A 22,738-nucleotide genomic window follows, 5' to 3' on the forward strand; every position below is an offset into this window, starting at 1 on the left:
GAAAAATGGGCTGTTTTGCAAAATTACAACCTCTCTTTTTCATATCGGAATATAACAAAATTACAACTTTTCTTTTTCATATCGGAATATAAAATGGGCGCTTATAGGCGCCGGTCGACCGGCGCCAGGTTCGGCCGATCCACTGCCCACCGCATGATTTGCCCCAATAATAACTATTGGATCTCGTCTTCAACCTCCAGCCACGCAACCCCCATCCTCTATCTCTTCTTCCTACGACCATCAAACAGCAAAAAAAATTCCTCTCACGCCTGTCCAACTCGCTGCCCCTCGGTGCTCATGCGCTCGTAGCAACTACGGCGCACGTCCCCTTTGCCGGCTGCTTGCAGCACCGCGGCCCGCCCCGTCACTCCAAAGGTCGCTGTTGCAGCAAAATGACTCGCGCCCCTCCAGCTTGTTGCCCCCTGCTCCGCGCCGTAGTAACAACTACAACGCACGTCCCCCTCACCGGCTGCTTGCAGCACTACGGCTTGCCGCGCCACTCCAAACGGCCATCGTTGCAGCAAAATGCCGTTGCCGCTGTCGGTGTCTTCTTGAACGGTTGTAGCAATCGTCAAGACCGGTAGTAGCAAAAATCGACACCAGTTGTAGCAAAAAGGCTGTCGTCGCTGTCGCCTCCGTCGGTGTCCTCGTGAACAGTTGTAGCAATTGTCAACACCGGTAGTAGCAAAAAAGACACTGGTTGAAACAAAGTGTCGCCGCCGTCAGTGTCCTTGTGAATGGTTGTAGCAATCGTCAACGACGGTAGTAGAAAAAATCGACACCAGCTGCAACAAAAAATCGCCGCAAGTCTCGGCGTCGCCATGAATGGTTGTAGCAATCGTCGATGTCCGTCCGACAGTTGCAGCAAAAACCTCGTCGCCGCCGTCCTGTCGTGGCGTCACCGTGATTGGTTACAGCAGGTGTCCATCGCTGGTCAGCATCCTATAGGCCCGATGCAGCTCTGTGTATTGCCACTTCTAGGCTCTTGGCGTTCATGATAGCATGGGAGAAGGCCTTGGTAGCATGGGAGCCGGTTTGAAGACGATGAAGAGATAGAAGTTGACGCGGTTGGAGAGAAAACGGGTGAAGGAGGATGCATCCTAGAGAGATAAGGCTAAAGGAGTAAACTAATCGCATGGGACCACAAGCCAGCGCAGCGCGTTGGATGCGACCGGCGGAATTTCGGCCGGTCGACCGGGTACGAACATTTACCATATAAAATACGTACATGTATGTGCATGCTTCTTTTTTTAAATGGGTTTGTGCATGCTTGTAGATGTGAATAGCATTCTTCTTATTAGAAACATGAAAAAGCCTTGACGACGAACATATCATGGTAGAGAAATAAGAATAACAATCTCGTGGTGATTTTACAACTGCCCCCTTTCCTCTCCTCCACGACGCTCGCTAGGGGCAGCTCCGGTAAAAACCCTAACCGCCACCACTGCCGCCCCCTCTCCCTCGTTCCCCCTCGCCGCCGTTGGCTCACGTCAGCGAGCAAAGCCCATTGGTGGCCGGCGGCAGCGGGATCTGGCTCTCGCGCGCTCGCGCTGGTCATTGGCCTGCCCCTCGGTGGTACGGGAGGTGGGGTTGCTCACCGGGGGTCCCAGCCTTGCTCACCGTCCGGCCTCGTTCAGGGTGCTAGTCTGGTGTACGCGGGGACGGCTGGGTTGTACAGCGCGCTGTAGTTGGTCTGCTTGGCGTGGCCGCGTGCGCTGACGCTGGGTAGGCGACGTGTGCTCGTAGGAAGGGTCACGGCGGGCGTGCTAGCATGATGGAGAGGTCGTCCCGGCGACGGCGAGGTGGTCCTGGGCTGCGTGGTGGCTCCGTCGCGCCGCGGGCGGTGGTTCATGATTTGGCTGGATTCAGGCTCCCAGATTTGGCAGGTTGGTGGCGTCTGCGTCAGTGGGTTGCACTTGCTGGAGTAGTGGCTACCGATAGACATGGAGTTGTCGAGCCTCGGGGGCCGCAGGGCGTCGTGGTGGTGTTGACGACTGTGGTGGTGGCTCTTTGTGGTGGTGTTGGTGGGACGCCGTTATGCGGCTCCGTATGCGAGGTGCTGTGACGGTGGTGGAGTGATTCCACATGGACGGTGTGCCCCATTCCGGTGGGCTGGGATGTGGGTGTGCTTTAATTCGGACGAAAGTCTTGCTCCTCTTTGGTCGGTGCCAGCGGTGACGGCGCCTGTGGGTGTCGTAGCTCTTTTTAGAGGCATCGTTGTGGTGTGTCGGCACCTTGCTCCCTCTCACTTGACTGGATGTCTCCGGACGAAAGCCTAAGTTCAGATCGGATCAGCGATCGCGATGGCCTCGACGTTGTTCCTCTGCTAGGAGCATTGCTTTGGGAAATATGGCTTGGAGGTCCTAGTTGGTGTTTCTTTGGTGCTCGCCGTGGTTCTAGATTGTTTACCAAGGGCGCCATTGACATCATCGTCGGTGAGTCCAAGACATTGACTTTCTCAGGTTGTCTGAGTCCCTCCACCTAACTCATCTGCCAACTCTTTTAGGCAATCAAGGATGGTTGGTGCGTCCGCAAGGAGAGCTCTTTTGGAGCTATTGCTCTTTGGAGGTGATCGGCGTTGGTCGAGACGCGGTTTTGTTGGTCAGTGTAGGACAAGCCCTTTTGCATTGGAGTTTGTATTGTGGCGTTCATGTTGGAGTGGTGTTTGCTACTCACCGGCCTATGATGAGAGCTTAGCTGAGTTTTTGTAATTTACCCTCTTCCTTCTATAAAGCTAAGGCACGTAATTTACGTGCTCTCGAAAAAAAATCTCCTGGTGTTTTCTCTATTATTTAAATATAAACTAGAAATTATCTTAAGTCTATTTGGTCTATATTATATATACTCCTGATGATCGATGACACGAAAATAATGGCAGAAGTATGCCTGATATAAACGAAACTATAGGTATGTGATATTTTCGATGATTTTAATTTTCTACTATTTTGGTAAGTCATATATTCCATTTTCAGGTACAAATGGTTGACATCTGATCACATTCCAGATCATGGTGGTAACAATTCCCGGAAAAGTAGGATTGCACCAGGCGATCAAGAGAGGCGACGAGGTTCCCTTGCGCGCCGCCGGTTCCCTCTCTCTCCGTCGGCCGCTCCGACGGCGGAGGGAGGGGGGAACCTCGGGTCTGTTCGCTAGGTGGGTGTGTGGTAGGGTTAGGGTTGAGGGAGACGCTGCCGAGGCCGTTGCAGTGGTGTCGCGTCGGAATAAGTTTCTCCAGGCTCCGTTCGCGGTCAGGCGAGGCTTTTGCCTTCGTCTAGGAGCCAGCGGGGTTGGGATCCCCGGATCTCGTCGAGGTCGCAGGCTATGGTGGCTGGAGGTCCATCGGCACTGGCCATTTGGGTCCTCAGATGGGCGATGTATGCAGGGAGATGAAGACCCTTCTTCTTCCTTGTTTGTATGATTTGCTGTTGTTGTTCTTTTCCTTCCTCTGCGCTGATGTTGGTGGGAGATCCTGTTTTGTCCGGGCGGATGGCCCGGCCGCGGTGCTGGACCGTTCGGATGACTCGAGTTCTCTTCCTTCCGGAAGGGACACTTTTCGCGGTACTCAAAGCCAAAGATGGCGACGGCTGTTGCAGGTGTGTTGGATTGACGTCCATGCCCTCTCACGCTGGTGTCAAGAAAGGAGGAAGCAGCGTGGCGGCAATTGTACCGTGTTCGAAGATGATGACCTGCTTGCGACTGGTTGCATATCCTTCTGCTGCAAGGGTCTTCTCTTAAGATTCAGGGATGATGACACAGGGCTCCGGAGATCTTCTTGTGTTATGGTTGTCTTAGGGTACTCTAGGTGTTCATGGTCCTTTGTGTTTGCGGTTCAGTGTGCTTGTAAGGGTCAACTACTTTGTACTGATTCGTGATATGAATGAAAAATTTCTCAAAAAAAAAAGATCACGGTGGTAACTGATTTTCCCTGCACCTGCGTCGGCATTCTGTGATCATGCGGAAGATGGAAGCACTAGTGCAGAACCGGGCTTTAGCGCCGGTTCCTAAGGGCCTTTAGTGCCGGTTCTGCAACCGGCACTAAAGAGTGGAGACTAAAGCCCCCCCCCCCTTTACTACCGGCTCGGCACGAACCGGCGCTAAAGTGCCACCACGTGGCACGAGCCAGGCCCGGGTGCTGGTAGACCATTAGTACCGGTTGGGGGGTTTTGGTTTTAATTTTTTTTCATTAATTTTGTGTTTTCCATTTAATTCTTTTTTGTTTGCTGGTATTTTACGATACTACATATTGTACACGTTATGCACATATATATATAAATAGATTTTCTCATAGAACCGATCATATATATATATAATCGAATGTCTCACAACCATCATTAATTATTCACACATACGGATGTATATATATACAATTTCTCCTACATGTTGCCTTGGTGCCTTCGGAGCACGATGACAAGTGGTTCATGGGGGCGGTAGCGGGTAATAGTATTCTCCTTTGGGATCTATGACCTGGTCGAGCAAAAATCCCGCTATTTCCTCTTGAAGTGCTCGTATGCGCTCTATTGGTAGGAGCTGGTCCCGCACCTCTTTGACTGTTAAGAAGGAGATCAATATGCATGTGTATTAGTTGTGTGACTAGATATCGACAATCATGTAAGATTTGTGAACAGTGTTCTGGCAAACGTACCCAGTCCTGTCTATCAGATCTGCTCCTTTCGGACGCCATCATGCGAATGTTCTCGCAAACGTAGTATGCACACACTTCAGCCCCCGGCGCCTGCTTCAGGGCCTTTACGAGAATAGAATTTAATCAGATAATTATTAATCAAGCATGTTAATTAATTAATGGTATTGAATCAAGAATTAAAGAGATGGTAGCTAGCTAGCTAGTACTACTTAATTACTTACCTTGGGTCGATACCAACATAGCTTTTGTCGCCATTTTCCTGGAGTCACCTTGATGTACTTTGCCCAAGCCCTGCTCGCCGGCAAAGAAAATTAATAAAGGGGTTATTAAAAATAGTTCATATCAGGAAATGACGAACTAAATAGGTCGAGATATAGTTAATAATGATTGAAATAACTTGTCGACTATCCCCTTCACGATGCTGTAGTCACTATCTTTTTTAAGTAGTGAGTCCAGTACTTCAACTTTTCCTTCGTCAACTTTAATGTCTAACAAGATCCAGTGGAAGCTGCATGCGCATACGTTTGCATGTATAAATTAAGCGGGCATGTGCATAACACCAATCAACTATAACCCTAAACCCTATACACTTATTAACATCTAGCTAGTAAGCAAAAACAGAATTTGTAGTACAAGACAGTGTGACTCACTCGAAGTTGTAAGGAAGTAGTATATCTTCATTGCTATTGAGGCGCTTCAAGAACTCTAGCATGCATTTCTCTACATCTTGTCTACACCATTCCAATTTCCATGTGTATTCATTAACGGTATTTGGGTCAATGAACCCAATGCCATAGCGTCCAGCTTTTTTCATTTCATACATCTTCATCCTGCATAATACCACAGAAAAGAATATATAGTGAGGATATATAATTACAGGTAATTAATGATCAATCAATGAGCACTAGAGCTAGCTTGAGACTTAAATTACAGAAAGAAATCACTTACAGACAATAGCAACTGACGATAGATTTGTGGAGTGCATCTTGATTGAATAACTGAAATAGTTCTGAATACTCAACGGACAGAGCTTTCTTATTGAAGTAATGATCTTCCTCGACTTGCACCATGAGGGACTCTCGATTGGAAATCTTCGTAATTTTCATGTACCAATCATGCAATTCATACATTCTCGTTGGGAGGTTCTTGACCTCCTCGGGCTCGACCAAAGGTTGGCCCCGGACATATTTCCGTTTTATTTCCTCCTCTCTAAGCGGAGACATGGGCTCGATCTCGAGGAGTTGTCCAACAGTGATCTTGAGCATTTCATCCTGCATTATATGCTCCTCGGTTATTACCACATCGCCCAGCTCGGGAACGTAAACGGTTTGCCCACAATAATATTGGGCGCACGTACTCTCATGTGTTGTTGGCACAACAAGCGGGGGGGGGGGGTCGATTGCGCCGCCTGTTCTCCCAGCTGGGGAACGGTTGTCCCGCATTTTTTGACAGCTGCTTGTTGGCAAGAGCTCAAGCTCGCTTCTTTCTGTAGTCGTGCTCGATGTGCCTTCCTGATTTGGCGCTCATAGTCTGAGTCAACAGGCTTGGGAGCTGGTGGTCTAGCCATACGAATGAAGTGGTCAATCTTTTCCTCAGGCACTTTCTCCCTCGGCGGCGTTGCCGGTTTCGGTCGAAAATGAGCGTCCACTTCGGCCCGCACTATTGCATCGTTTTGCTCCTCGGTCATGTCGTAAGGCCTCTGAGGAAGAGGAGCGAGGCTGCTTGGACCATATTTATATCGCTTGTCTCTGCCTGTACTTTCTGTACTACCTCGACTCGTACTGCTACGCACCATAGCTGCGGCGTGTCTCTTCTGCGATTGCTTAGGCGGCGGAGACGGATGACGTGGCTTAGTTGGAGCAGGAGGAGTGGCCTGACGCTATGCCGGACTTGAAGCAGGAGGTGTGGCCTGACACGGTGTCGGACTTGAAGCAGGAGGTGTGGCCTGACGCTGTGCCGGACTTGAAGCAGGAGGTGTGGCCTGACACGGTGTCAGACTTGAAACAGGAGGAGTGGCCTGACGCTGTGCCGGACTTGAAGCAGGAGTCTGCTCACGCGTTCGTGGACTTGAAGGAGCGGGAGTCTGCTGACACGGTGGCGGACTTCGAGGAGGAGTCGGCAGACGCGGTGTCGGTGGACTTCGAAAGATGATGCAATCCTTTCTCCATAGGATGATACGATGTATGGCCTCTCCCAGTGTGTGCTCGTCGTCACCTCCAGGAATGTCAAGATCTAGCCCCGAATATGGGTCCACCACCTCATCAACCAAGACACGAGCATAGCCCTCTGGAATCGGGGCGCAATGGAAGGTTGCTTCGGGGGTAATTGTAAAAGCAACGGCGTCCGCCACCTTCATGGATATGTTCTTCATTTTGAAGTGTAGCTCACAGTTAGTGTTCTCTATGATGTCATCCACAGGGTATGTATCCAGCAGTGCGTCACCCGGGGCGGAACCAACGCTGCTTCTCGGCATGGATGGGACGGTGCTATCCAATGCTGGATGATCATCCGCTTGCTGCTGCCGCTGCTGAGACCCCCTTTCCTGGCTAAGTGAGTCGATCTGCTGCTGCTGCTGGAATTTGAGTGCCAAGTCCGCGTGCCTTGCTTCTAGGCCTTGAAGGCGTTCCGCGTCCTGCTTCCTCTGCTCCTCCTCCAGCTTCCTCTTCTTCTCCTCCTCCATCTTCTTTCTTGCACGGGTCCTGTAGTCGTCGTTCCATTCCGAAAAGCCCTCATACCAGGGAATAACGCCCTTGCCTCGTGTTCTTCCCGGGTGTTCAGGATTTCCCAGGGCGCACATATGCTCGTGGTTCTCTCTGTTGGGCGTGAACACCCCCTTTCGAGCATCTTCTATTGCGTCAAGTAACTTTTGTTCTGCTCCTTTTAGACTTGCCTTCTTCGAAACCAGGCCTGTCTTCGGGTCCAACGCCCCCCCCCCCCCCATGCGCATAGAACCAAGTTCTGCACCTGGGGGGCAGCTCCTAGTAACCGGAGTGACCCCTGCATCCTCCACCTCTTGCTCAGACTTATCCCACTTAGGCATTGCCACCGCGTAGCCACCTGGACCCAGCCTATGGAACTGCATCTTTTTTGCGGCATTGGCCTTGTTTTTTCTCGACCATTCCTTAGATAATTCTGATTCCTTGAATTTCACGAAAGCGGGCCAGTGTTCTCTTTGCTTCTCCAGTGTTCCCTTGAATTCTGGAGTCTTCCTTTCTGCAGCGAGGTAGTTGGCCCATACAGTTTTCTTGTGGGTGTTGAATGCAATTGCCATCTTCTTAAGAGTAGCGTCCTTGACTTTCTGCACATCTGCATCAGTGAAATAATCTGGTAGGGTGAAATGTTCCATCAGAGATTCCCAAAGCTTTTGTTTTGCTCTATCGTCGACCCAAGTAACATCTGGGCGTTTAGTTTTTGGCTCTTTCCATTCTTGAATGGAGATCGGGAGTTGGTCCTTCACAAGAACTCCGCACTGACGAACGAACTTGTTCGCAATGTTCTTAGGCGTGATGGGTTCGCCACTAGCTTTGATGGAATCGATGTTGTACTTTACACCCTCCTTCAACTTTTTGCCCGGGCCGCGCTTTGTCCTGCTGTCTGTAGAAGCAGATTTGCTCGATCTGGAGGGCTGAAAGAAGAAAGATCGATTCGTTAATATATCTTCAAATAAAAAAACATGTGATGATCACTAGATGCCTGCTTATATAAATATACCTTGCCGGTAGTCTTTGTTATTTCAAGATCAACATTGTATTCGTCATCATAATCATTGTCTGCGTCATCATAATCATAATCATAGTTCATGACTTCATCAGCTCGGTCGTCGAGATCGAATATCTTATCATCACCCTCCCCGGTATTGTTCAGATATTGGGAGCCGTCATTTGCTTCATTCAGATCATCTGGCCTGCTAGGGCTGTGTATGATCTCGAACAGGGCCTCTTCTCCCTCTCTGCCGGTATTGTCCGCCATAGCTTTTATTTAACTAATACCGAAGAAATATAAAACAATTTAGTATTCAAATTACAATGCATGGATGCAATCAATAAGGAAAAAACTGAATCATTTAGTACATAATATGCATCGTCTCGAATAATATATAATCTCGAATACATCGTCTCGAATAATATATAATCTCGAATACATCATTGGCTAGGTAGCTAATAAAGGTCGAATACTATAGAAGAATCTAGGCCACTCGCGGTTCCTGGGGCGCGGGCGGTGGACACCCAAAGACAAGGAACCATCACAGGATCATATCTCCGGTCATCTGCCCAAAGAACCTGCCAGGTATTGGAGAACCTGACGTCCATAGCAGCCATGTAGCGATGGACGTGCTCGTCCTCCTCCCTGACACGACGACGCACCACCTCCGGCGGGGCCGGCTCCCTCTGCACCGAATGTGGCCCACGCGAACGCCACCAAAGGAGATCAGGGTCGACGACGGGACCCGAGGCCGGGTTCCTCACCAAGCGGCGCGCCCCTCCAGGTAGCACCTCCCAGTGCCAGCCCGGCGGAGCCCAATCCCAAACATGGGTCAGCCGGACGTCGTCACGAACGGGTCGACGGCGAGGATGGTTGCCGGGCATCGTCGAGAACAAATACTATATGCCCGCAAAAAGTAACATTTTTTAAATGATTGGATTGTGATAACTAAAATTATAAGAAACTGAAAAAACATCGATCATCGTCTAACAATTTGACATTAATCTAATTCATCTAGCTAAAACTAATTCTAAAATTTCTAACATTTCTATATATATAACTAACATTTCTAATATTTCTATAACCAAAAAACAGAAAAATTGCTAATATTTCTATAACTAAAATTATAAGAAACTAAAAACTACCATTTCTATAACAATTCTAACATTTCTATAACAATTTGAAATTAATCGAATTCATCTAGATAAAACTAACATTTCTAAAATTTCTAACATTTCTAACATTTCTATATACTATTTGACATTAATCTAATTAATTAATTAATTCATCTAAAACATTTGTATAAAAAACAGAAAAAACAGAATCGTGTGTGCGTTTCTGTGTGCCTGTGTGCGTGTGTGTGTGTGTGTGTGTGTGTGCGCGCGCGCGTGCGCGTGTGCACCCTACGGCGCCGGCGGCGCGGTGGCTTCGATTGGAGGGAGGAGAGGGGCTCACAGCGCGGGCGACGGCAACGGTGACGGCGAGGCAGAGGGGACCGCGACGGACGGCGACGAGGACGGCGACTGGGGCGGCGGCGACGGCGACGAACGGCGACGGGGACGGCGATGGGGGCAGCGACGAGGGGCGGCGGCGACGGGGCAGAGGAGAAGAAGCAGAGGGAGAACGAACTGCCGAATTTTTTTGAAGTGTTTTCTTATATAGAACCCACCTTTAGTACCGGTTGGAGCCACCAACCGGTACTAAAGGTTTGTTTTGGCCAGGCGAAGCGGCGGGAAGCGCACACCTTTAGTACCGGGTGGTGGCACCAACCGGTACTAAAGACCCCCCCCTTTAGTACCGGTTGGAGCCACGACCCGGTACTAAAGGGGTGCGGTGGCGCAGGTGCGGTGCGGGCAAGTTTAGTCCTACCTCGCTAGCCGAAGGGCGCCCGCACCTGCTTATAAGCCCCGCTGCGGCAGCTGTCTCGAGCTCCTCTCTATTGCAGGCCTTGTGGGCCTACCTGTTCTATGCTGCCCTATGGGCCTATTGGGCCTTTGCGGGCCTGCATCCTGGCCCAACAACAGGTCGGGTTTCTAGTCGTATGCAGGCCGCTGTGGCGCAGTAGGCGGGCTTTATTTATTTTCTTATTTTTTGCTTTATTTATTTTTGTTTTATTTATTTTTGAGTTGTTTTTTGTTGTATTTAGAGTTTCTTTGTGAATATTTTTGCTTTAGGTACAAAAAATTACAAACTTTCTATTAGTGCCGGTAGTTTACAAATTTGAATAGTTTACATTTTGAATTATTGAAATTTGTGTGAATCACTAGTTTGTGAATAACTTAACTTTGAAAATAGATTTTCTGTGATTCTTTTTTCTTATGTTTAATATTAGTGTGTTTTATCATTATATTCAATTTGGTAATGCTTAGGTTATTTAAAAAATTAAATGCCTTTGTAACGGATGAGTTTTCGTTCGAAACCCTGATACTTCGAAAGAGATTGTCCATTTTATACAAGAAGTGCATCCAGTTTTTGCGGTAACCTTCTCTACTTTTTTGCACATGCTATGTGGGTGAAATTTTGATACCATGCCAACTTTCAACCTTTTCTGAGTTCATTTGAAATGCTTTTCAATTTCAGGGTCATTTAGCTGGAAAAAATTAGTAAATGCATGAAAGAATTTGTTTGCACATAAAATTTCTTCGCGTTTCAAATGCCAAAACACATAACTACCCTAACTATTACAGAGATTCCTTCCTGGGTGTGAAACACAGAAGAAAGTGATGATAGTGAAGCCGATCACATCCCAGATCTTTGGGTGTGAAACTTTTTCTTCGCGTATGTCCCTTTGCGTCGTAGCCATGGAAAATCTTCATCATTTAACTGGATGCTCGGGTCAATATTCACTGTGAATGGAGCAATTTCATCAAACTTTTCATAATCTTCTGACATGTCTGTCTTGTCATCCACTCCCACGATGTTTCTCTTCCCAGAAAGAACTATGTGGCGCTTTGCCTCATTGTATGATGCATTCGCTTCCTTATCTTTTCTTTTTCTCGGCTTGGTAGACATATCCTTCACATAGAAAACCTGTGCCACATCATTAGCTAGGACGAATGGTTCGTCTGCATACGCAAGATTGTTGAGATCCACTGTTGTCATTCCATACTGCGGGTCTTCCGTTACCCCATATCGTGTCATATTGACCCATTTCACCGAAACAAAGGGACCTTCAAACCACGTCCATAGTCAAGTTCCCATATCTCCTCTATGTAACCATAATATGTTTCCTTTCCCGTCTTGGTTGTTGCATCAAAGCGGGCACCACTGTTTTGGTTGGTGCTCTTCTTATCTTGGGCAATCGTGTAAAATGTATTACCATTTATCTCGTACCCTTTGAAAGTCATTATATTCGAAGATGGTAACTGGGACAGCGAGTACAGGTCATCTTCAATAGAGGCGAAATGCATGGTACGTGTCTGCAACCAGCCGGCGAAACTCCTGGTTTGTTCATGTGTAATCCAGTCATCAGACCGCTCCGGGTGTTTGGAGCGTAGAAAATTCTTGTGTTCGTCCATATACGGAGCCACCAAGGCGGAATTCTGTATAACTGTGTAGTGTGCTTCAGTGAGAGAATGTCCGTCCATACATATTTTTTGATTCCCTCCTAGCGTGCCTTTTCCATCCAGTCTGCCCTTATGCCGCGATTCAGGAACACCAATCGGCTTAAGGTCAGAATAAAGTCAATACAAAACTCAATGACCTCCTCATTTTAATGGCCCTTGGAGATGCTTCCTTCTGGCCTAGCACGGTTATGAACATATTTCTTTAAGACTCCCATGAACCTCTCAAAGGGGAACATATTGTGTAGAAATACAGGACCCAAAACGTTAATCTCTTCGCATAGGTGAACTAGGACGTGCGTCATGATGTTGAAGAAGGATGGTGGGAACACCAACTCGAAGCTGACAAGACATTGCACCAAATCATTCTCTAACCTTGGTATGATTTCTGGATCGATTACCTTCTGAGAGATTGCATTAAGGAATGCACATAGCTTCACAATGGCTAATCGAACGTTATCTGGTAGAAGCCCCCTCAATGCAACCGGAAGCAGTTGCGTCATAATCACGTGGCAGTCATGAGACTTTAGGTTCTGGAACTTTTTCTCTGCCATGTTTATTATTCCCTTTATATTCGACGAGAAGCCAGACGGTACCTTAATACTGAGCAGGCATTCAAAGAAGATTTCCTTCTCTTCTTTGGTAAGAGCGTAGCTGGCATGACCCTGATGTATGCCGTCTTTTCCATGCATACGTTACTGGTCCTCCCGTGCCTCAGGTGTATATTTTGTCTTCCCATACATGCCCAAGAAGCCAAGCTGGGTCACGCAAAGATTCTTCGTCGCGTGCATCACGTTGATTGCAGAGCGGACCTCTAGATCTTTCCAATAGGGCAGGTCCCAAAATATAGATTTCTTCTTCCACATGGGTGCGCGGCCGTCAACGTCATTCGGAACAGGTTGTCCGCCAGGACCCTTTCCAAAGACTACCTTCAAATCCTTGACCATATCATGTACATCAGCACTAGTACGGTGGCGAGGCTTCGTCCGGTGATCCGCCTCACCTTTGAAATGTTTGTCTTTCTTTCTTACGGGATGCCTGCTCGGAAGAAATCGACGATGTCCCAGGTACACATTCTTCCTACAATTGTCCAAATATATACTGTCGGTATCATCCAAACAGTGCATGCATGCGCGGTATCCCTTGTTTGTCTGTCCTGAAAGGTTACTGAGAGCAGGCCAATCATTGATGGTCACGAACAGCAAGGCCTTTAGGTCAAATTCTTCCCCCATGTGCTCATCCCACGCACGTACACCTGTTCCATTCCACAGCTGTAAGAGTTCTTCAACTAATGGCCTTAGGTACACATCAATGTCGTTGCCGGGTTGCTTAGGGCCTTGGATGAGCACTGGCATCATAATGAACTTCCGCTTCATGCACAACCAAGGAGGAAGGTTATACAAACATAGAGTCACAGGCCAGGTGCTATGGTTGCTGCTCTGCTCCCCAAAAGGATTAATGCCATCTGCGCTTAGACCAAACCATACGTTCCTTGCGTCATCTGCAAATTCCTTCCCGTACTTTCTCTCAATTTTTCTCCACTGCGACCCGTCAGCGGGTACTCTCAACTTTCCGTCTTTCTTACGGTCTTCTCTGTGCCATCGCATCGCCTTGGCATGCTCTTTGTTTTGGAACAAACGTTTCAACCGTGGTATTATAGGAGCATACCACATCACCTTGGCAGGAATCTTCTTCCTGGGGCGCTCGCCCTCGACATCACCAGGGTCATCGCCCCTGATCTTATAGCGATGCACCGCATACCGGGCAAGCGTTCAAATCCTCGTACTCACCGCGGTAGAGGATGCAGTCATTAGGGCATGCATGTATCTTCTGCACCTCTAACCCTAGAGGGCAGACAGCCTTCTTTGCTTCGTACGTACTCTCGGGCAATTCGTTGTCCTTTGGAAGCATATTCTTTATCATTACCAGCAACTTTCCAAATCCCTTGTCAGATACACCATTCTCTGCCTTCCATTGCAGCAATTCCAGTGTGGTGCCCAACTTTTTCTTGTCAGCTTCGCAATTCGGGTACAACAATTTCTTGTGATCCTCTAACATGCGCTGCAACTTCTTCTTCTCCAAATCACTTGCGCAGTTTCTCTTTGCATCGGCAATGGCCCAACCTAGATCATCAGCGGGCTCATCTGATGCCTCTTCTTCAGCTTCTTCCCGCATTGCCAGCTCAGCTTCCTCCCCCATTGTTGTATCATCGTATTCAGGGAACCCATGGCCAGGATAGCTGTCGTCGTCCTCTTCTTCTTCATTGTCTTCCATCATAACCCCTCTTTCTCCGTGGTTGGTCCAAACATTATAGTGGGGCATGAAACCGGACTTAAACAGGTGGACGTGAATGGTTCTTGACGTAGAGTAATTGTGATCATTCTTACAGACTAAACATGGACAAGGCTTAAAACCATCCGCCTGCTTGTTTGCCTCAGCCACAAGCAGAAAAGTTTGCACGCCATTAATGAACTCGGGAGAGCATCGGTCATCGTACATCCATTGTCGGCTCATCTTCATTACACAACACCGAATAGACCAAATTAATACAAGTTCATACATAAAGTTCATACAAGACTTAAATTCAACAAACAAATAACTCTCTAACTAAAGAATTTAAATGCAACAACAAATGCGATCAAGATCGCAACTAAGGTAACAATTGATCCAACAACATAATGATACCAAGCCTCACTATCAATGGAATATTTTCTAATCTTTCTAATCTTCAAGCGCATTTTCTCCATCTTGATCTTGTGATCATCGACGACATCGGCAACATGCAACTCCAATTCCATCTTCTCCCCCTCAATTCTTTTCAATTTTTCTTTCAAATACTCATTTTCTCTTTCAACTAAATTTAACCTCTCGACAATAGGGTCGGTTGGAATTTCCGGTTCACAAACCTCCTAGACAAAAATATCTATGTCAACTTGATGGGCATAATTTGTCATAAACACGAAATGCAAGAACTAGTTTTAAAAGAGAATATACCACATCCGAATCATAACAAGGACGAGGGCCGACGGGGACGGATATCAAAACCATGGCACTATGTATAACAAACAACGTACGGGTAAGATAATTATACGAGTAACTATATATCCAAATCACACAAACATCAATTTGGTAATGTAAAACATTCATGAACAAGAGGCTCACCACAAGGTGGTGCCGGCGACGGAACGGTGCGGACGATCGACTGTGATTACGACGGATATTTAGAAGGCACTAAGTAAACCACACCTACATATGCAAACTAAGTGTCAGTTTTGACCACAAATTGCATATAAATCAAATACTAGCACATATATTTTCTACCAAATTACTAAACTCATAAATTAATCACTATACAAAGCATTGCAAGAGCTAATCTAGCAATGAGAGATGAAAGGACAAAGTTGCTAACCTTTGTGATCATTTGAATGGATGGGGGCCTTCAAATCTTGACAAATTTTGGGCAAAATGTGTGATGAGCTCGAGAGGAAGAGGGGAAGAACGGAGAGGAGAGGGGAAAGGGGAAGAACAGAGCGAGCTCGGGTGGACGAAGGGTTTATGTAGGACGACCTTTAGCACCGGTTCGTGCCATGAACCGGTACTAAAGGTGCTGGAGGGGCCCCGGACTGACAACATCCTGCCACCACTCACTTTAGTACCGGTCCGTGGCACGAACCGGTGCTGAAGGTCGGCCACGAACCGGTACTAATGAAAGCGGCTGGCTAGCCGTTGGAACCGGCACTAATGCACACATTAGTGTCGGCTCAAAAGCAAACCGGCACTAATGTGCTTGACATTTGACCCTTTTTCTACTAGTGAAGGCACATCTCCTTGCATTCGTGACCTTGGCTTGACCAGGCGATCTTGCGGTCTAGCCTCCACTAGGTGCTCTTTTGGCCTCCGTCGACCACTCACACAGGTGTCAGTTGATGGAATTTCCATGGACAAATTCTTTTTTTTTGGAAAAATGTATCCCCATGTTTTGCATTGTTTACTCTCCTTCCATTTGCAGAGATGGATGGTTTAACATGCATGGGCTCCAAGAAGTATGAGAGCACAATTTCCTTCTTCGGGAGAAATCCAACCGAACATGTAGTAATAAGCAATGCTAGAGAGGTTAGCATTCAAAAGGGTAAGCCTCCCTAGAGAAAGTAAATTACCAATCCAGGATTCGCAACTCTTAATATACTTAGGGGGCCGTTTGGAAACTCTCCGCTCCTAACTCCGCTGCGGGAGCAGAGCGACATCTAGTGTAATTTGGGCGAGCAGCCAAATGGGCGTTCCGCCCGCTCCGCTCCCTGGCGAAGGAGCGGAGTATTACCGAACACGGCGCTAGACTCCAGAAAATCCTAGTCCATTCCTCTAAGGCAGGAGAAACTAATTGGCATCCCCAAATACTTCATAGGAAAATGCCCAATTTGGCAGTTGAAGATATCAGCATATGTGTTAAGGATTCACACTAAGTATTGACTAATAATCTAACAACACATAGGGATGACATATTTAGCAGTAAGTTGGTGTTCTCACAAATAACAAGACGATAATGCATAACCAAGTCTGTTTAATAAATTACTAAAGATGATAAAAGTCGTTTCCGCGATAACTGCACGGGACAATGTACGATGGTAACAAGGAAATAAACAGTGCACATTATTGTATATAGTCTGCAATAATGGCAAGAAGTTCCCATAATCCCAAATTGTAGACGACGCATCAAGCAGCTAAAACGACGTTAGCATGGACGCCAGATTTGATCTTGTCGATGGCTTGACAGAGCAGATTCCCCACATTCTCGGCAACAGCTTTGAAGAGATGCTCCGGTGGCTGGCCGCTCAGCAGTGTCTGGTACATGATCGAGACGAGCGATCCGGAGTTGCTCCTGTGACTGGCGGAGGAGCTGGAGGAGCACATGGCAGATGTTGGAGGCGCTCCTGGCTCGGCGTTGCCATCAGGGAGCACGACCACCCCAGACGGCAGGAGGGAGAAGGAGGTGTTGGTACCGTTGATGACATCCTGAATGGTTTGGTCATCAATTTGAGCATACGCCAACACCATGCATGAGGCGTCGATGCATGACTCTTGCAGGATCAGCTTGCCGTATGCTCCGTTGGAAGCCTGTGAGAATTGGATGAAATTTTTTGAGGACCATTAGAGGTTTGGGACACAACACAAGAGCACAACTTTCTAGCTATCAATCTTTACAATATTTCGATGCTATAGCAACAACAAAATATTAGTATGAAACTAGCAGAGTAGCCAACCGAACTTACAATGGTGCGCAGGAGAGAGACGGAGTTGCCGTCGAGTTGTCCAGTGCCAAAACAGCCCTCCTGGCGAATGGTGGAGGTACGGTTGGCGCCGATGTCCCACTCGGTTCGGCGATCTCCATCACAGAGGTAGTTGAACACTTGCTGCGCCGGTGTCCCGGGGAGCCATACCGTCGTCGTAGCTCTCAGCACGGTAGCACCTGTACCCACGGGGAAGGTCACCACGCGCACATCCACCTCAAACCTCTCGGCGCCAACGCCACAGCTGCCACGCCGCTCATCGACGCTTGTCCATGGCTGGGTCCCCGGGCCACAGATCGCTTCGTAGAACTTCAGTGTCATCCGATGTGCTACCTCCAGGACGCTCTTCCTCCCCTCGGGCGTTATAGGAGCTGCTCCACCTTTAGGATCCGTAGATTACATAACCGTTTAGAACTTCGATTCTTATGCTAATGTTTTATTTATTCTCTGCTACAATGTTGTGAGATGAGTCACTCACCAGATCTGGTGTTGAGGGTGAGAACGGGGTTGGTATGCAGGGAGGCAATGTAATCGCATCGCCTCTGGAGGGATGCAATCCAGCGGCACGCACCGAGTGCCCAGCCGGAGCGGAAGAGTGGATGGTGCAGCGGTGGTACAGTGGCCTCATCATGCACCATGTTCACGATCCATGTGACCTATAAAATCAATGGGCAATCAAGTTGCATGTGATCCATATTACAGCATAATGATATGAACTACTTGTAGTTCGATGCAACTTTGGTGACAGTGCAAAGAATGACAACTATGCTGTGGCTATGTATGTAGCAAAATGAAGGCAGTACCATTAGTTTTACAAGACAACATTATACTCCTTTTCACTCTTGACGGGGTTTTATGTGCTTTACACTAGTACCATAATTAATTTGCTAGCCATGTTATTCAATGTTAAAACGACGCACATTGCTAAATTTTGTATGGCGATAGAATACCTGGCAATGGCCATTGTTCAACTCCTGGATATGGCAACCACTCGGCTGAAGCCTGCAGGCCGTGTATGTTGAAGGCGCGCCGTCATTGAGGCCCGCCGCCTGGTCACGAATTCCATCAACAGACACATCCACCACAGCCCATATGTTCTCCGCGATCTTCTGGCAACGCCTAATGAAGTTGATCTTGCGAACCGGCACCCGCGGCGACAACACCCTCAGCTCTGCACTCATCTGCATGTGAACTATACATTTAACATGGTACATGACGTATTGAAATTTGAAGCAGCCAGTAGCGCGTTGCTTTGCTTCTCACCAGTTGAACCAGCCCATCTCCGGAATCACCGGGAGTGATGATCTTGCTGATGGTGGCACTTGCCACGATGCCCGGGAACGTCTGAGACCACCAGTCCTGCAAAAGACCCAACACACACACACACACACACACACACACACACACACACACACACACACACAAAATCCGGTATGACTATTTCTCAAACACAATATAAGCTTTACTAAAATTGGATGGAGGCCGGAGACAGGGCTGTACCGCGTTCATGAGGATGCCGACGAGGTCGGTGGCGGTGCACGATATGATGCCAGTCTTCCTAGTGGCCTCCGCACAAAATTCCATCTCGTGGCGCTCATTCGGGAACATCATTTTCATGTACTCCTTGTAGTCGATCACCTCCACCTCGCCACCTTCCGCTAGCGACCACAGCGGCGCACCCAAGCTCACAAGCACCTTCAACTCTTCCATAGCACAAGCAACATGCTGAATCACCAAGGTGTCTCCACCGGTTTCAGGGTTGTCGCGGGCAACGCCCTCGTCAGGAATCATCACTGGATTTGGAGCCGTGAGCGTGAGAGGGGCATGGGTGTCGACGACGGTGTGGTTGATCACTTGTAGCCTTCCACCGGAGACACTCTTAAGGAAGTCGGCGATACGCATGTGCGCGTCCTTGAGCATCACATTCTCGGCGTACAGGCGCTGCCGCTCCGGGGTATCCTCCCCTCTGCATATGAAGCAAATCTTGTTTTGCATAGCCGACATGAGTGCTTGTTTTTCAGCTTGGAGCCGGTCGTTCTCTTCCTGAAATTCCTCGGTCTCCTTCTTCTGGGCCTTGCTCTGCATTCATTAGTTTCAGGTACGCATCATTTCACGTAGCACTATATATACGGTTACAGATCGAGCCAGTGAATAAACCTAACTAGTACGTGCCATGAAAGAAAAGCCGATTCGTAGAGTTATAGCCTAATAATGGTGTATGTCTACGAAAGCATACATACTACATACAAACTGTTTGCTGTAGAAAACAATATATTGTTATATAAACGGGGGAGATAATAGGTGGATGAGAAAGACATACTTCATTAAATATTGTACCATACAAACTGTTTTTTTATGCACCATTAATTTGCATATAAAAAAAGCATTTGATGATTGATTGGTGAAATGAAAAAACCATTCTCAATTTGATGGACCATAATTTATATAAATACTGTACCAAAAGTTCCTTCTTACGAGACTTCTCTTAGTATTTTGAGAGTACACATATCATTGGCCAAAAAACATGCTAGATATTCCAACAACAATAACAATTATCAATGTTTTTTATTAAGAAGAAAAAATCACTAATACATTTTTTTTATGTTTTCCACATTCTGAAGTGTAATTTTGTATAGTTTTAATGTCACACAAAAACAGTCTGCCTCCCCGATAGCTTGCTATCCAAAATTTTGTTTGGTGCATGAATGTAATATATTCGAGTATAACTATATGTTCTAATATTGATATAATATCACATAAGAGTACAATAGGTTGCCTCCCAAAAAAAGTAAAACATCTGGTCATATATCGAGTGGACCCTCTTTTAATTAGCAAAGTACTATGACCGACAGCTTTTCATACTTGTATCTAAACATTATACCTTAGATCTTTATAACATCTAAATGTCATCTAAATATTGATTCACCCATGTAAGAAGACTCGAGACTATGTTTGTGATATGTTTGGTGTCACAGAACAAATAGATGCAAAGGCACTAATAATGAAAGAGTGATTTCCTACGACGGCAACATGACAACAATGTGGTAAATAATGGCAAACTAGTCCAAAATACAAAAATAATATGATGCCATACATCGATCATGTTATTATTTTTGTCCTAAAGTGATTGTTGTTACTTTGCTTTGCTAAAGGTTGAGGGGCCATGCCAGCTGTGTTGGCGTTCCTGTACATGTGTTTGTCTCGACTGCAATCAATTTTCACAACTACAACCCGAGCTCATAGTTGTACACCTAGGTAATTTATTTTAGTACTAAACAAAATCTGTCATGTAATACCTTCGCTTTAGTGGATATATATTTTTCCAAGGTTTTTCCACCTTTGCATCCACGGACATCATACCCCTAACACAATACTAAACCTTGATTTGTGTTTATAGACAATATTGTTTGTGTACCAGAGGATGCTCAAATTTTGTCTCACTTTGTTAGAATGTGATTTGTTATATAATAATGATCATAAATACATCTAAAGAAATAAAGTAAATTACTTGTATTCTCCAAAATGTATATTTATCTCATGCCAAAAATAAAAAAATAGAAATCATAATCCTATATGATTCTCTGCGTTGTTAATAGATCTCCTAACATAACATATCTACTTCTTATTCCTATATAATTCTTTGTGCTCATAATAGATCTCCTAACATAGAATGAGTACTTTTATTACTAATTAAATGTTTACAACAGAAAAAAATGGAAACAAAAATATATGATTATCTAAATTAAATAAATATTAGTGAGAATTTTCCTAAATCAAAGGACATGGTATGGTTAATTTATTTCATTGTGTTTTATTCGTCTTTCATAATTAGATTATATGTTGTATAATTTTTTATAGTACTATTTGAAAATTATTTCAGGTCCTGGTGTTACGAGTAAATATACACTACTACAAAAATCCTCATCGGTCATCGCAGACGACTCGTAAGAACTCCATCATAGACGATGACTAGTAATAGTTGGCAGTGACAACCGTTTGCTAATAACCTTGGCAATGCAGACAGTTATTGACAGACTACCCTACAGTTACCTCTTTCATAGACGTGGTTTATGGCAGGCCATCTGGCATGCCTGGTATAACTATTTCAGTTACTCCCTATGTAAACTAATATAAGAGCGTTTAAATAACTAAAGTAGTAATCTAAACGCTCTTATATTAGTTTACGGAGGGAGTACAAAATACTCGTGAATTTGCAAAAATAAGAATAGGATGTTGCATGGATGGGTCACCCTACTAGTTCTATTTATTCAACAAATAACATTGATTAGCAGTATCTAACGGCACAGCTTTCAGAACTTCATATCGTGACCATTTGACGAAATCTCATCTAGTTCACCGTGGAAGAGAACGATGTCTACCTTCCCCGAGTTGCGTCGGTTTTGGAACCAGATCTGGACCTGTGTAGGACTCAGGCCAGTCCTCCTGCTAAGCTCCAGCCGGCGCTTCTCATCTGGATGATGGCCTTCTTTGAAAGCACTGCATGTAGCATCAATGGAAATGGATCAGTACGTGCGTACACGTCTGTCGTCTTCAAGAAGAAAGATTTGCAAATTACGAATTGTACGTACGCTTCAAGTATTTGGATCTGTTCTACGTTGTGACGGCGCCTGAAATGCCGTGTCCTCTGGTCACCATTGGCCTGTCCACCGCCGTTGCCTTGATCTGCAGCAGCTGCGTTAGTGTTGGTGCCCATGTTGGCGGCGGCTCCAGGCAGGCCATTCACCTCAGCACCAAGGTTCTGCTGGATAACCTGGTTGTCTCCGCCTGGATACCCGAGGACAAGCCAATTGTACAGATCATTGAACTGTTCCCGCCACTCTCCGTCCATGGTGATCTGTTACAGTAAACATCATGAGGACACAAACTAATCCTACCAATTATAGAAGCAGGTATTAAAATGTACTTTATTATGAGCGCAAAGAAATATAACACATGATAGGTAAATGTTCTCAGTGAAACAATTTAAGAATTTTTATCAATGAGCAGTCAACATATTTAGAATACAGCCCCAGTTCTCACGATAGGGCAAACCAGGTGCAAAATATTTTTGTTAAAGCTGATAAATTTTTTATTAGATGATCTATCACGTAGCGATACCGTTTACTTCGGAAGATCCCCGTGAAGTCACTGTGGTAAGTGACAGAGTAAGGAGTAAGCAACTATTGCATTCTAATTTGGATCTGAATCTCATTCCGAGCGAGTAGGTACAGCGATCGGCATTTAAAGCTGGGATACTGTGCTTAAATTTGGCAATTATTAATTTATATCTAAATATAGAACTTTAGATGTGGACCAGTATATATATGGGGCATAATTAATAGTGGAGTAAACATAATTCTTCTAGAAAGAAAAGACATGGCACCAGCCTGCATGACGGTCCCCTGCTCCGGTCTTCTCCGGCGACGTCACCGCCGCGCCGGCCCACATCGACGCCTCTCTCGGGCCCGCAACAGCACCCGCCTGTACACCTGCACGCCCCTACGTCGGTCCTCACTGTCACCTCTCCCTACGCCGGAACCACACGA

At 46.3% G+C, this 22,738-nt stretch overlaps 1 protein-coding gene across 1 annotated transcript; it reads right to left on the minus strand.

Annotated features, from left to right (window-relative positions):
• Positions 1-16,406: 16,406 nt before the first annotated feature.
• On the minus strand, positions 16,407-22,041 carry LOC109780651 (homeobox-leucine zipper protein ROC6-like). The gene is made up of 9 exons (XM_073498666.1): positions 21,861-22,041; positions 21,572-21,678; positions 20,489-20,554; positions 18,693-19,271; positions 18,456-18,551; positions 18,143-18,373; positions 17,671-17,848; positions 17,175-17,572; positions 16,407-17,019 (listed from the first exon to the last, which is right to left on the minus strand). Exons 1-9 carry the CDS (start codon positions 22,039-22,041, stop codon positions 16,618-16,620), a joined length of 2,238 nt encoding a protein of 745 aa, XP_073354767.1. The 3' UTR covers positions 16,407-16,617.
• Between the last annotated feature and the right edge of the window lie 697 nt (positions 22,042-22,738).

Source organism: Aegilops tauschii, chromosome 5, assembly GCF_002575655.3.
Source record: "Aegilops tauschii subsp. strangulata cultivar AL8/78 chromosome 5, Aet v6.0, whole genome shotgun sequence".
Lineage (NCBI taxonomy): Eukaryota > Viridiplantae > Streptophyta > Magnoliopsida > Poales > Poaceae > Aegilops > Aegilops tauschii.

Coding starts and splice junctions, on each gene's coding strand:
- LOC109780651 (XM_073498666.1), bottom strand. CDS start 22,041: ATGGACGGAGAGTGGCGGGAACAGTTCAATGATCTGTACAATTGGCTT. Junction 20,555..21,571: donor ACCGACGCAACTCGGGGAAG/GTAGACATCGTT, acceptor GTATTGTGTTAG/GGGTATGATGTCCGTGGATG. Junction 17,020..17,174: donor TCTCTCTCCTGCGCACCATT/GTAAGTTCGGTT, acceptor CAATTCTCACAG/GCTTCCAACGGAGCATACGG.